Source organism: Nuphar pumila, chromosome 2, assembly GCF_984573655.1.
Source record: "Nuphar pumila chromosome 2, dmNupPumi1.hap1.1, whole genome shotgun sequence".
NCBI lineage: Eukaryota > Viridiplantae > Streptophyta > Magnoliopsida > Nymphaeales > Nymphaeaceae > Nuphar > Nuphar pumila.
Genome location: NC_143250.1, coordinates 21,231,548 through 21,247,339, shown reverse-complemented (window position 1 = coordinate 21,247,339; position 15,792 = coordinate 21,231,548). Strand labels below are relative to the sequence as shown.

The following is a 15,792-nucleotide window of genomic DNA, read 5'->3' as shown; positions in this document are numbered from 1 at the left end:
AGAGCTCGGTTGGTGATTGGAGATCGTGAGATCCGCCTTTGTTCGAGTGCCTCGAAAACCGTGCCTTCGGATTTTTTGAGATTGAAGTGGTGGATCTTGCTTCTCAAATATTTTAGAAGGATCTTGTGCTAAGAAGAAGTTGAAACATCGTATTGGTACGTCTCTTTTCTTCTTCTCTCTACGTCTTAATGGGTGAGAAAGAGTCTCACTTTGCCCTTGGCTTCAAGTTGAATGGGTCCAACTATCATATTTGGGCCGGGAATATGGAGGCCCACATAAAAGGAAAAGGATTGTGGGGTTATGTGCAAGGAACAATTCCGGAACCGGAACCCAAGATAACCATAATGGACGGAAGTGAAATCAAGATTCTTGAGGGAGAGGAAAGGATCAAAGCACTTGAAGAATACTAAAAAAAACACGACGAATGGGAAATGAAGAATTTCAAGATTCTTTCTTGGTTCTTCGCATCCGTCGAAACGAAGATTAATGCCAACATTATCAAATTCAAAAAGGCATCGGAAGCTTGGCATTATCTCGAGAAGATGTATACATCAAGAGACCTATCTCATAAGTATTACCTTCAAAAGAAGGCCCTCTCCCTTACTCAAGGTGAAATGTCTATTAGGGAATATTTTGCCGATCTTTCCTCTATTTGGGATGAGCTCTCTATGCTTGAACCAAAATGGAGTGGAGAGGCAATTGAACTCCGCCACAAGCAACTTGAAGAAGATCGTTTCTTCAATTTTTTGAATGGGTTGAGACCGGAATTTGAGCAAATAAGGTCATCACTTCTATCCTCATTTACTCCTCCCTCTCTTGAAGATGTTCTCACCAAATTAAGTGGTGAGGAGACTCGTATGAATTTATGTAAACAAGGACCAAGTGTTCTTATGGCTCCTTGTAATTATGAAGAAAATAATGAGGTTAATGCCGTATCAAGACCCGGAAATAATGTAAAGACCTATCGTCCTCCTCACTTTAAATTCCAAAATCAAGGAGGAGATGGTGGACAAAGAGGGAAGCGGGACTATAGCAAGACTATATGTCACTTTTGTAAAGAACCGGGGCATATCAAGCCGGTATGTCCCAAATGGAAGAAGCTCCTTGCTATGGCCACCACCGGCGCACCACAAAAGGAAGAGGCATCATCAAGTGGGTCACTCTCGTTGAACCAAATAATGAAAGCCCTTCAACCTCTTCTCAAGGGAGCTACATCCGGTGCCGCCGTGTCTACTTCTTCCATTCCAGGTAAAGTCCCTTGGTTTTTGGACTCAGGTGCATCCTTTCATATGTCCCCAAACATGTTTTCACTTTCCGATTATTCAAAAAATGCTTCTCCATCCTTTGTTTCCACTGCGGATGGAACTTCTCTTGAAATTAAAGGAATAGGTAATTTTGAAACTCAAGATTTTTTTATTCCAAAAATTAGATTTATACCTAAACTTAATTTAAATCTTCTTTCTGTTTCTCAACTCTCGGATCATGGTTGTGATATTAAATTTTCATGTGATAAATGTTTAATACAGGATCGCCTGTCCGGGAAATTAATTGGGGAAGGCTTTAGAAAAGGCGATTTATACTACATGGAATCTCTTCGAGTTCCAAAATCTTTTTGTAATGTTGCTCGAAACAAAGATATAAACATGTGGCACAAAAGACTTGGTCATCCTAATATCACCAAGTTGTCTTACTTACATTTTGCAAAAGACCTATGTAAAAGTTCCTTTTCTTGTAATGACTGTATTCTCGGAAAAATGAAAAGTTTACCTTTTGAGCAAAGAACTATGTTCTCATCAAAACCCTTTGAAATTGTTCATTCCGATGTTTGGGGACCGGCACCTGTTGTCTCAAAAGGAGGTTTTTCTTATTATGTTATTTTTGTGGATGATTTCTCTAGATATTCATGGATCTTTTTTCTTAAATTCAAACATGAAGTCTTTTCATGCTTTAGAACTTTCCATTCGATGATCAAGAATCAATTTAATAGTAACATAAAGATTTTTAGAAGTGATTCTGGAGGAGAATATCTCTCCAACCAATTTAAAATATATCTTGAAGATCAAGGAATCATTCACCAAAGATCTTGTCCTAAACCCCCCCAACAGAATGGGTTGGCCGAAAGAAAACATAGACATATTATTGAGACCACTAGAACCCTTCTTATTTCCCAGAACATACCAAAAAATTTTTGGGCTGAAGCTACTCTTGCTTCTGTTTATCTGATAAATCGTTTGCCTTCTAGATTATTAGGAAAAATATCCCCTTTTGAGATTTTATATAAACTTGAACCAGATTATAATAGGTTACGAGTCTTCGGGTGTAAGTGTTTCATACTTACGGATAAGAATGACAAACTTTCTCCCAAGGCTATCCCCTGCGCTTTTCTTGGCTATTCTGAAACTCAAAAGGGATTTCGGTGTTATGATCTTCGAGAAGATAAGTTATATGTCTCTAGAAATGTAACTTTTTTGGAAAATGAAAGTGGATTTGAAAAAAATGTTTCGCAACAAGAAAATTTTGATTATTCCTTCCTTTTTGACTTATTGTCTAGTAATGATGATATATCTAGTGATGATGATGTATCATCAAACCATGATGAGGACATTGAGGGTAATGTCGAAGAGCATAACCAACAAGAAGGCAGGATTTCAAGTGATCCAATAACATACTCACTTAGAAACCAAGACACCTTTAGAAGTGCTATTGATCAATATAGTGAACCTGTTCCTGTTCTCGATCACCGTAGATCTGAGAGGAATAGGAGACCTCCAACTCGTTTTGTCTCCTTTGATTCCTTTTCACCCCGATATAGGGCTTGTCTTAGTGTCATTCATTCTTATTTTGAACCTAGAAATTTTGAAGAAGCTAAAAAATGTATAGAATGGCAAGAAGCTATGCAAAATGAACTTAATGCTCTTAAAGGGGTTGAAACTTGGGATTTCGAAACTCTACCCATAGGAAAGAAAACTATAGGTTGTCGATGGGTTTTTAAGGTTAAAACTAAGAGTGACGGATCCCTTGAAAGGTATAAAGCTCGCTTAGTTGCAAAAGGATATGGGCAAGAGTATGGAATTGATTATGAAGAAACTTTTGCTCCTGTAGCCCGAATGGTTACAATTAGATGTCTTATCACTATTGCATCTATTAAAAATTGGAATATTTTTCAAATGGATGTAAAAAATGCTTTTTTAAATGGTGATCTTAACGAAGAAGTGTATATGGATGCTCCACCAGGCATGGAGATCCCTAAAGATAAAGTTCTTCATCTTTGAAAGACCCTTTATGGTTTGAAACAGGCCCCCAAAGCTTGGTATGACAGATTTACCAGTGTAATGCTGGAAAATGGTTTCTCCTCCTGTTATACTGACACTGCTCTATTTACTAGAAAATCTAAGGCAGGGATTGTAATATTGTTACTATATGTTGATGACATGTTAATTACAGGTGATGATGTTCAAGGAGTCAAGGGTATTAAGTCCGTCTTGACTTCAAAATTTGAGATGTCAGACTTGGGTTTTCTGACATATTTTCTTGGAATTGAGGTTGCTTATTCGCAACGTGGTTATTTTCTATCTCAGTCTAAGCTTGCTTGTGAGATTATTGACAGATCAGGGATTTCTGATGACAAAGTATGCGAAACTCCTGAAGTTGTGGGAGCAAAAATGAAGATTGACGACGGTGTTCCTCTAACGGATCCTACTCCTTACAGGCAGTTGGTAGGTTCTTTAATGTATCTTAGCATTACTCGACCCGATTTGTCACATGCTATACACATCGCCAGCCAATTTCAGCATGCTCCTACAACCGTTCATATGAGTGCTGTGCTTCGCATCATCAGATATTTAAAGGGAACGGTGAATAAGGGAGTATTCCTATCTTCTTCTTCTGAATTAAAATTGCTTGCTTATACTGACTCAGATTGGGGAGGTGACCCTAGTAACCGTCACTCCACCACTGGTTTTTGCATTTTCTTAGGAGAATCGTTGATCTCGTGGCGATGTAAGAAGCAACAGAAGGTATCCTTATCATCCACTGAAGCCGAATACAGAGCCATGGCATCCACTACCATGGAAATTGTATGGATTCGACGCCTCTTGGAAGATATGGGAGTGCCTATCAGAGAACCAACTAAGTTGTGCTGCGACAATAAAAGTGCAATCTATATTGCCAAAAACCACACCTTTCATGAGCGAACAAAGCATATTGAGATGGACTGCCATTATGTCAGGGAAGAATACTTGAAGAAGGTCATTGATTTACCATACGTGACGTCTGAATATCAACTTGCGGACTTCTTCACAAAAGCTCTTTGTTCGCCTAGATTTCATTTCCTCCTTGACAAACTTACGGTTATCACACCGTAAGTTTGAGGGGGGGTGTTAAAATGTATACTCAAAAGCATTATTGTAAGTATAAATATATATACTTATATACATAGAGATACGTATACATATATTATATGTATACGTATCTCTATATATAAGTATATATATTTATACATTTTTCTCTTTTTACCCGATAAGGGTATTTTTGTCTTTCCACATTTTGCGCATATCCCATTTGGAATATGCTGTACCTTTTTCCCTTTTCCTTTTATTTTTTTGTAATTCTTTTTTTTCTTTTATTTTTGCCTTTTTGCACATTCAAAAAGGGGCATTGGGGGTCTCCCCAATAGAGTCGTTGGGGAGCCCCCAACGGTCACAATTGTGACCGTTGGGAGCTCCCTCTTGCCCTCTTCTATCTTGTATAAATAGGGGTGTTCCCCCTTGTTGTAGAATAAGCTTGAGAGTCTCAAGCATTTGCTTTTATATATTGAAATACATGCATTATTGCATGTTTATTATTTATATACTTTTTGTGTATTTTGTTCAAGTGTTGTGAGAGTGCTTTCGTGTACTTCTTTTATAAGGTTTTTATGCTTGTTTATGTATTGTCTCTTCGTAGACAATTTTACAGCTACCGCTATTAAAGTTCTAACGCTTGTCATGCGAGCCACGGGAGCAAAAGTCTCCTCATAATCGATGCCATATTCTTGTGAGTATCCCTTAGCAACTAATCTAGCCTTATAACGTTCTAGGGAACCATCACTTTTAGTTTTGACCTTGTAGACCCATCGACATCCTATAGCTTTCTTATTTGGAGGAAGAAGAACTATTTCCCAAGTTTTAGCCTTATTTAAAGCATCTAGTTCAACTTTCATTGCTTCAACCCAATGAGGTATATTTTTTGCTTGATTATAATGGGAAGGCTCATAGTAAGAATGCAAGGCTATTAGACAAGCTCTATAGTTAGGTGAGAGAGTTTCATATGAGACAAACCTATTAGGTGGAATTGATGTTCTAGAAGAACGCCTAAGAGAGGTTTCTTCTAGGGGTTCATTAAGCCGCAAGAATTTTTCTAAAGCACTAATAGGTTGGGCTTCCTCACGCCGAGTGTAAACTTGGAGATTGTCACCATTAGTTGGTGATACATCATTATCATGAGAATCATGAGTATTTTCTAAAACTTCCGGATGACTCAAAGAGTCATCATTTGAATCTTCTAAAAGATCATTGATAAACATATAATCAATTTCATTTGGTTTTTCCAATATTTCAAATCCATTTTCATCTTCTAAAAAGGTCACATCTTTGGAGACAAATAATTTATTGTTTTTATGGTCAAAGCATCTATAGCCCTTTTGGTTTTCACCATATCCTAAAAAAACACATTCTATTGCTTTAGGTGACAATTTATCTCTTTTATGTAAAAGTACAAAGCATTTACACCGAAAAATACGAAGACGATTATAGTCGGGTGTCATATTGAAAAGTTTTTCATAAGGAGAGATATTGTTCAATTTTGAAGATGGCATCCTATTGATTAAATAGGTGGAGGTTAACACGGCTTTGGCCCAAAAACTTTTAGGAATATTTTTAGAAATGAGTAAGGATCTAGTGGTTTCCAAAATATGTCTATGTTTTCTTTCCGCTAGACTGTTTTGTTGAGGAGTTCTTGGACAAGATTTTTGATGACAAATGCCATGTTGTTTTAGATATGATTGAAAATCATTTGATAAGTACTCTCCACCCGAATCGGATCTAAGAATGGATATTTGACTTTGAAATTGATTTTGAATTTTTGCATGAAATTCTTTAAAGAAGTTAAAAACTTCCGATTTAAAGTTAAGAAAATAAATCCATACATATCTCGTATAATCATCAATAAAAGTAACATAATACGAATAACCACCTTTAGATAGAACCGGAGATGGCCCCCAAACATCAGAATGCACCAATTCAAAAGGTCTTGTTGTCACAAAGGTTCTAATAGGAAATGGAGTAGACTTCATTTTGCCAAAAATGCAATCTTTGCAATTGATATCTTTTTCTTTACAAAACTTGTGTCCAAAAGGAAAAATATACATTTTAGAGTAACTTGGATGTCCAAGCCTTTTATGCCAAGTTTCAATATTTTTGTCTTGGACATAAGTACAAAATGAGGTATTTGGAAGCATTAAGTTATCCATAAAATAAAGGTCTCCCTTCCTATGGCCTTGCCCAATCCGCTTCCCGGACCGGAGATCCTGCACAAAGCACCCTTGGGATGAGAAAGATATTTCACATCCATGGTCGGCTATTTGAGAAACGGAAAAGAGGTTAAGATTTAATTTTGGAACTATTCTAACTTTTGAAACAAGGAAATTTTGAACATTTTTAGAATCAAGAGTTCCAACACCATTTATTTTGAGAAAAGTTCCATCGGCCGTAGAGACACAAGACATTTTTGAATTGGTGTGCACATTGGTTAATGCATTTTCATGAGGGGTCATGTGAAAAGAAGCTCCGGAATCTAAAATCCAAGAGTACGTACCGGGAGGTGATGATGAGGCAATGGCGGCACCGGAGGTGGAAGAAGTAGCCTTTAGAATTTGTTGGAGAGCCAAGGAAATTTGTCCAAGAGTATCTTTGAGATCCTCGTTCTTGCCGTCATCTTCTTTGGTGGATGATTCTTCAACGGAAGCCACCTTTGGCTTGAATGCTCCATTTAGCTTTGGGCAAACGGGTTTAATATGCTCCGGCTCATAACAATGATGACATATAATCATTTTTCTTCCACCACTCCCTTGCTTACCAAAATGAGGTGGTTTGTATGTTTTGACATGATTGTCGGGTTTAGATACGGCAAGAACTTCATCAATGCTTTTACCCATATTATGCCTAGTCTCTTCTTGAGTAATCTCGGCAGTAGCCTCTTCTAAGGGAGGAAACGTAGATCTATGGAGAAGTGAAGATCTAACTTGTTCAAATTCAGGACGAAGCCCAAATAAAAATTGAAACAATCTATCTTGTTTCATTTGTTTTTGTCTTAGTACCACATCCTCCATAGACACCCATTTAGGCTCTAAAAGAGCCAATTCATCCCACAAAGGATTTAGAGCACTATAATAGTCTTGTATGCTCATGTCACCTTGTTTTGTGGTTCTCACTTTTTCTTGCAAAAAATAAGCTATTGTAAGATCCTTTTGGGTAAACATACCCTTCATAAAAAACCAAGCTTCATTTGCCCGGCGGAATTTTGCAATATTTGCACATACCTTAAGTTCAACATTATTCATAAACCATGCTAGGATTTTTGCATGGTTGCTCTCCCAATCTTCCATTTGGTGATGATAATCTTCAATAGCCTTGAGACGAGCATCGCCTTCAAGTGCTTTCTCTTGATCTTCTTCCATCTTTGTGAGCTTAAGTTGGGGTTCCGGAACGGTTCCCATTACATAACCCCAAAGCTTCTTACCTTTGAGATTATTCTCCATTGCGGATGCCCACATCATGTAATTTTTCCCATTGAGCTTGAATGATAGATCGATCTTGACTTCCATTGCTAAAAAATGGAGGTGTGAGAAAAAAAGGAAGTAGAGAGATACACGATTTTACCTTAGAAGATTGTATGGCTTTGATACCATGTAATGAAATATGCGGAAGAATCCAAGAATGCTAAAGCATTCACTATGTCCCACACGGACAAATGCAACAAGCATAAGAGAGGAAATCCACTAAGGGATATACGAAGGGCCTTATAAAAAGGCTACACACATGAAAAATAATATCACTATTATTGAAGAGGAGCTCTCAAGAGCAATACAACATACAAGGGGGGTTCCCCCTATTTATAAGGAAAGGAGACCAAAGGGGCTCCTAATAGAGTCGTTGGGAGCCCCCAACGGTCACAATTGTGACCGTTGGGGGCCCCAACGACTCCATTGTGGGGCCCCTTTTCGGTATCCAAAATTATATTTAAAAAATAAAAAACAAAAAATAAAAAATAGTGAAATAAAAGAAATAAAACAAGTACCCCTTTTGGGTACTTGTGAAAAGACCATAATACCCCTATCGGGTATTATGGTGAATATACATCTATATTTATATATATAGATGTATTATTACATATTATTACATATGTTTTAACAAGTAGATGGTTCCGATTCAGAACCAAAACTAATCTTCACAAAAATAGAAAATGAGAAAGAGGTACCTCTCAAGTAAGGAGAGAAGATTAAGGCATTAGACCTCTCACGGAACGAGAGAAGATAAAGACATTAGCCACATATGAGAAAAAATGAAAAGAATTGAGGATGGGGCATGCCAAGATCATGTCTTGTCTAATTAATAGCGTAGATATCAAGAAATGCTCTAGTCTTGAAAAGTTTGAGCATGCCAATAAGGCTTGAGAATACCTTAAAAATATGTATTCCCTTAAAGATATTGCACATGTGCAATCTACAAGACAAGGTGCGAACTATGACCCAATGTGACAAGAGTATTAGAGAATACTATAATGAGTTGTCCGAACTTTGGTAAGAGTTAGCTCTTCTTGAGCAAAAGTGGCATTGTCCCGAAGATATGGAGTTTCGCCAAAAACAACTTGATATGAAACACTTTTACCAATTTGTGAATGGTTTGAGGCCAGAATTTGAAACAACTAAATCGGCCCTTCTACATAGAGAAAAAGTTTTCTCTATTGTTGACACTATTGAGAAATTAACTATGGAGGAGAATAGGCTAAAAAAGCATACTTCCATGAATGAAGATGATTTTGTTCTAGCCGTATCTAGATTGGGGAATTATATGTGTACCTATAGACTGCCTTATTTCGGAAGACAAGGCAATGATTATGACAAAAAGAAAGTGATTTGTCACCATTGCCATAAACCGGGACATTATAGGCCTCAATGCCCCAAATTAAAAAGAATAGATGAAAGAAAGTAGCTTCGGTCAGCTCATCACAATAATCAAAAGACCAAAGCAATCAAGATGCACCTGTATCTATGGCACAACTAATGAAAATACTTCAACATCTTCTCAAAGGAGCATCTTCCTCAACTGGAGTTGTTGTTTCATCATTTTCTGATCCTGTAAATCTCCTTGGCTTTTTTACTCTGGTGCTTCTTTTCATATGACCCTAAATGGTAATAGTTTGTTCGAATGTCATAACAACTCAAGCATGTCAAATATTTTTACGGCCGGTGGTCCATCTCTTGAAATAAAAGGAATAGGAAATTTCAATTTTTTTTAAAGCTTCAAAATTTTTTTATCCCAAAAGTTGGATATTGTCACGGGCATAGCCCGAGTAAGGAAAACGACAATTTTTCGTGCTTGGCATGCCTCGAACTCATGATTCCGCTAGGCAACTGAACGTAGCCTCAATACACGTTTCCTCAAACACGTATAAACACACACAACAAATACTTTCTTTTTTCAATACTCCTTTCCAAGGATTCTTGAACCTTATCGTCGCATAGCCGATCATCAATTACGTGCATCGTCATCGCATACTGACGAGCACTTTCAACCAAAGAGCCAAACGTGCATTGCCACTTCCACAGGCAAGTGCACACTGCCACTAAGGCTAACCCATACCTCTACAACACTACGAACATCCCAACGTTCGACACGAGTCATAAAGAGCATCACTTAAGCGTTGTCGATGCACAGACTGCTCTCGAATTCCATTCTAATCATTCCAATGATATGGTCATCCAAAGGTAAAACACGCACGAATGTCTTAACCTCGCGTGCCATGGAGCGTATAACGACTCCATGGGCACCGCCCTCACGGAACTTCGCCCACCAAAGGGAAAGATCTTTCGATTTCCAGTCTGAAGACCAGTTGATAACTGATACATCATAGCAATCAACGCTACCCAGATTGCTCATTGCTCACTGACGCCTAGGCATTCACTCGCCTAACCCTAAGTCACCATACTCGGTTGGAACCACCTAATGTGATCCATGGGAGAATTAGCCCTAACCCACACTCACCTCCGTGCGACCAACGCTACACGTGGGATCATCATCCAAGTTGAGAGGTCCTTAACCAAGTCTCCAAGGGCAATATCCTCTAATCCGCTGGCATACTGCTTAATTAAACTGCTCTACATTTGTGCCTCCACACACCATTGCATCAACGACGATACCATTGCCTATCACATGCCATGCTACCACCGCACATCACTGATCAACCCAACACATACCACATATTCTTACACTCGATGCATTTTCCACTCAGTAGAGCTTCACACTGCGCATGCCCCATTCCAAAGGCTCGGTCTAGAACAAATATATTCTCAAGTTAAATTTAAATCTTTTATTTGTCTCTCAAATATCAGATTATGGATGTAACATCTTCTCTTTTGATGGTTGTTGGGTACATGATTGCCAATCAGGGAAGCTGATTGGGGAAGGCCATGGAGAAGGTCTCTACTATTTGGATTTTTTGGAATTACCCAAGAATATTTTTTTTATAGTGTTCAGAAATTGTTCTTGGATCTATGGCACAAAAGACTTGGCTATCTTCATCTATCCAAAATCCAACATTTTCCAAGTTTAGGAAAATTTAGAAATTCTTAAAATTTTGCTTGTAAAGACTATATTCTTGGTAAATTGAAGATATTATCATTTAATGATAGAACTTTTGTTTCCTTTAGGCCACTTGAGTTAATATATTCGGATGTTTGGGGTCCGACACTGGTCGTATCAAAAGGCAGATACATATATTATATAATTTTTGTTGATAATTTCTCTAGGCATACTTGGATTTACTTTCTTAAACGTAAATCTGAGGTTTTCTTACATTTTCAAACATTTCACAAAATGGTTAAAAATAAGTTTCAAAATGATATTTTCATTTTTCGTACCAATTCAAGGAGAGAATTTTTGTCAAACGAATTTAGGGATTATCTCAATTTATATGACATCACACATCAAAGATTTTGTCCTCCGACACCATAACAAAATGGTTTGGCTGAACGAAAACACAGACACATTATGGAAACTACTAAGACCTATGTCACATGGGTGCGGGGGTGCGGCAAAATATATATATATATATATATATATATATATATATATATATATATATATATATAGTCCAAAAGTTGGACATAAATGACCCTGGGTGCGTTGACTGCACCCAGGGTCAGGTTGACCGCATCGGGTGCGACACCTAGTTGGAGAATCCCTGTGACATATAGGGCAAAAAAAAATTTTCTTGGCAAATTTTTTTTAAGTCCGAAAATTGGACCAAAATGACCATGAGTGCGTTGACCGCACCTAAGGTCGGGTTGACCACACCCAGTGCCGCACCCACATCGACGCGGGTGCGGCACCCTGCTAGCCGAATCCATGTGACATAGACTAAGACCTTATTAATAGCCAACACAGTACCAAAAGAATTTTGGGTTGAAGCATTCTTAACTGCTACCTATCTCATTAACAGAATGCCATCTTCTTCTTTAAAAAACATAACTCTAATTGAAAAACTTGTTAAATTAACTCCTGGTTACTCTATATTTAAGAGTTTTTGGATGCAAATGTTTTGTTTTCACTATCAAGAATGATAAACTCTCTCCCCGTGCCATTCCTTGTGCCTTCTTAAGTTATGAAAATAACCAAAAATGATATAGGTGTTTTGACTTTCAAAATAAAAAATTATATGTTTCAATAAATGTATCCTTCTTGAAAAAGAAAAGTTTTTTTTTATTTCGAAAAGGTTAAAGAAGTAACCGAGTATTCTTTTCTGTTAGATTTGACTTCAAAGCATGATCGTGATAGTTGTGACTATGAATGTGACCTTGGTGATGGTCAAGATGTTATAGATACAGAACAAAATGTAATTAATAAAGAGCAAACCCATAGGGACACCAATTGTTTGCAATACTGCAGGCGTAAGGATCTCAGTCTTCCATGTGCACTAGAAAATATTCAGAAGTACAAACCAGAAGGTCATCTAGAGTCTCTAAACCTCCCGGTAAATTTGTGTCCTATGAATCTTTTTCTCCCAACTATAAGGCATTCATTGCATTAATACACTCGTATATAGAACATTTGACCTATGCTCAGGCTAAAGAACATGCTAAATGGGTAGAAGCCATGAGAACAAAATTAGAAGCCTTAGAAAAGGCTAACACTTGGACTATTCAAGAAAGGAATGAAACCTTTAGGTTGTAGGTGTGTATATAAGGTTAAAACTAAGAATGATGCAACTCTTGAAATATATAAAGCTAGATTAGTTGCCAAAGAATATTCCCAAGAGTATAACATAGATTACGAAAAAACATTTGCTCCAGTTGCCAGGATGACCATAGTTAAGACCTTAATAGACTTAGCCTCTGCCTCTGTTAGAAAATAACCTATCTTTCAAATGGATATCAAAAATGTTTTTCTCAATGAAAACTCAATTAAAGAAGTATATATGGAGGCACCACCTGGTATAAGTATCCTTAAGGGTAAAACTCTTCATTTAAATAAAGTTATTTATGGTCTTAAATAGACACCAGAAGCCTGATATGACAGGTTTAGTCATATTATGCTCGATATTGGATTCATAACTTGTTTGACTGACACTATTTTATTTGTTAAAATTTTTGATGCAGGTATTATTACTCATCTCCTTTATGTGGATGACATGATCATCACCGGAAGAGACAAACAGGAAGTTAAAAATATTAAAAAGCTTCTTAAAAATCATTTTGAAATAACTGATATGGGTTGATTGAGAAATTTTTTAGGAATTGAAGTTGCTTATTCTCTTAGAGGGTATTTATTATCTCAATTTAATTTTGCTTTTGATATTGTGTCCAGGTCCGGAATCACAGATGATAAAAGAGTTGATATTCTTGAGGTTGTCAACACAAGAATGTGAATTGATGATGGAAAACCTCTTGAAGATCTCACTCCTTACAAACAGCTTGTTGGAGCATTCTCCTATCTTTCATTTACTAGACTTGATATAGCATACGCTGAACACACAACTAGTCAATTTCAGCACACTCTCACTTCTGTCCACATATAAGCAATTTTGCGTATTATTAGATACATTAAGTCTTCCCTTTCTCGAGACATCTTCATTAGATTTAATTGTTTATATTGATGCTAACTAGGGAAGTATTCTCAATAACAAGTACTCAACCATTGGTTTTTGTGTTTTCTTAAGTGAATTCTTAATTTTGTGGTGGTAAAATAAGCAACAAAAGGTCTCTCTTTCATCAACCGAAGTTGAATACAGAGCTATGTTCACCGCAACGATGGAGGTAGTCTGGCTCAAAAGACTGCTGCTGACATGTGAGTTGAAGTAGCGAAAGCATCACACATATGTTGTGACAACAAGAGTGCAATTTGTATAGCTAGCAACTGAACATTTTATGAACGCACCAAACATACCGAAATGGATTGTCACTACGCCAGACATGAGTATCTACATGGGACTATTGATCTGCGTTACATCAGAATACCAATTAGCAGATTTCTTCACCGAACCTCTCGCTGTTCCCAAATTTCATTTACTCTTAGACAAACTTTCAATCATTGTACTGCAAGTTTGAGGGGAAGTGTTAAAAAGTGTATATATATAGTTATACATATGATATATATGCAATATATATATATATATATACTATGTGTACATATTTTTTTTCTTTTATTTATTTATTTTCTCTTTTTAGTTTGTGTAGTTCATTTTGAACTAGACTTAAACTAGTCAACACATTGTTGTTGACTAGTTTAAGAGTCGTTGGACTACAAACAGAGCCATTGGACTAGCTCTAACAACTCTATTTGAGTCCGTTCAAAGCCCATTTCTTCCTCCATCCTATGTGAATAAATAGGGGTCATTATCTTTATTGTATCAATGCTTTTTAAGCATTTTATGTGAATTAAATAAAGATTATTTTTTTTACTCTTGAGTCTTCTCATTTGTGCCCTTTTGTGGGTTGTGGTTAATGTGTCTTTAATGGACACTTGTTGTGAGCATTTGTGTTTTTGTTGAAGGCTTACATTTCATTACATAAATCATATCGTTTGCATACATCTGCTCATCTTTGTAACTGCCACTAGTGACTCTATGCGACTTATTGGATTTAGAAAAATCCTAAAGTCCATCTTTTTATAAATTTTGCTTGTTGATTATATTGTTGCATAACAACCTCAAGATATTTATCATATACATAAGCATACGCTGCTGACGTGACAATTCCAAGTGAGCTTAAGATTTGTGCTACAGCTTTCTACATGAGGATCTGCTTCCAGTTTATTGAATATTGAAAAAGTGGTCGGCTTTGAGGGCATAAAAATGTTTCTTAATCAGTTTGCTTGCCCAAATTAAAAGTTTCATCTTCATTTTCAATTCTGTTGTCATGATGCTTACGTCATGAACTTGGGAAAATGTAATGATGGCATTAAATCTCACAATTATGATCTATATCCAAGAATTTATAAGTAGCTTGAGTTTGATCAGAACACTGTTCACATGTCTGTCATCTCCTTTCTCTTATTTACCTATTTAAACTGCTTCTGATGCCAGGCAATGATGTTCAAGGAGCAAGGCAACTTCTAGAAGTTGGTATTATTACAGTCACAACAGAGAAACATCGATGCCTTCAGCCAGATGCAGATGTAGGAAGGTACTTGTGGTTATCATCTGTTGCAGCTGAGGCAATGGTACAACATTTTGAATTTAAGTGTCCGACGTAGCTGAAGTTCCATTCTCAATTCAGTCTAAATACACTCAGGCACATCTTCCTCTAGAAAGTAGGTCTTCTCTTTTGCAATAGTGTCATGTGATAATTTTCGGGCTTGCGGCTTTCTCACCTACTGATGAAGGCGGACAGGTGCATGAAGGTTGCTTGCTTGGAGCCAAGGTTTGTGTGTTGTGTTGTTTCAACTCTCTCTCTCTCTCTCTCTCTCTTTCTCTCTCTCTCTCTCTCTCTCTTGTATAGCTTGTGAATGGGATCAGCTTGATACTAATACTGCATTGATTTGTAAATTGTTGGATTTTTCCCCCCTCTCTAATCAATTGATGTAAAGACATATAGGGTGATAATAGAAGTTTGTTATAGAAGCAACGTGTGATTTTTTTTTGGTTTTGATGCAAAATTATCATCCTGAGCTAGCGCTCGTTTCCCAGGAACTGATCAGGAAAGTTTCCAAATGCTGTAATTTCTGCTACTACTACTGCTGTTACTGTTGCTGTTATCATTATTGGCCTTGAGATAAATGGTCATAGTTAGCCAGCTCCAACACATCTTATTATGGAAAAACGTCTTCGTTGCATCAACTGGTGGGCCAAGGGCCATCTGGTTTTAAATATCATTTTTGGAATGTCCCACAGAATGCCTTGTTTCTTCCCATGTTTTCCACATTTTCATAGTGTCATGTTTCCTTGCATTTTGCAGCAACAAAAGTGCTGTATATTTTGCATTGACATTGGCATTGATTCGGGGCTCTCTTTCCACGACGGAAGAGAGTCCATGTTTGC

General features: G+C 37.1%; 1 protein-coding gene across 2 annotated transcripts in view; it reads left to right on the top strand.

Annotated features, from left to right (window-relative positions):
- LOC149844991 (putative E3 ubiquitin-protein ligase RHB1A) overlaps positions 1-15,375 on the top strand; it is a 34,338-nt gene extending 18,963 nt beyond the window's left edge. For both annotated transcript variants that reach the window (XM_089995415.1, XM_089995416.1), the window contains exon 5: positions 14,839-15,375. In XM_089995415.1, the coding sequence (XP_089851541.1) occupies positions 14,839-14,871 (33 nt within the window). In that variant the 3' untranslated portion in view covers positions 14,872-15,375. The remainder of the gene's footprint in view (positions 1-14,838) is intronic.
- The last annotated feature ends 417 nt before the right edge of the window (positions 15,376-15,792 follow it).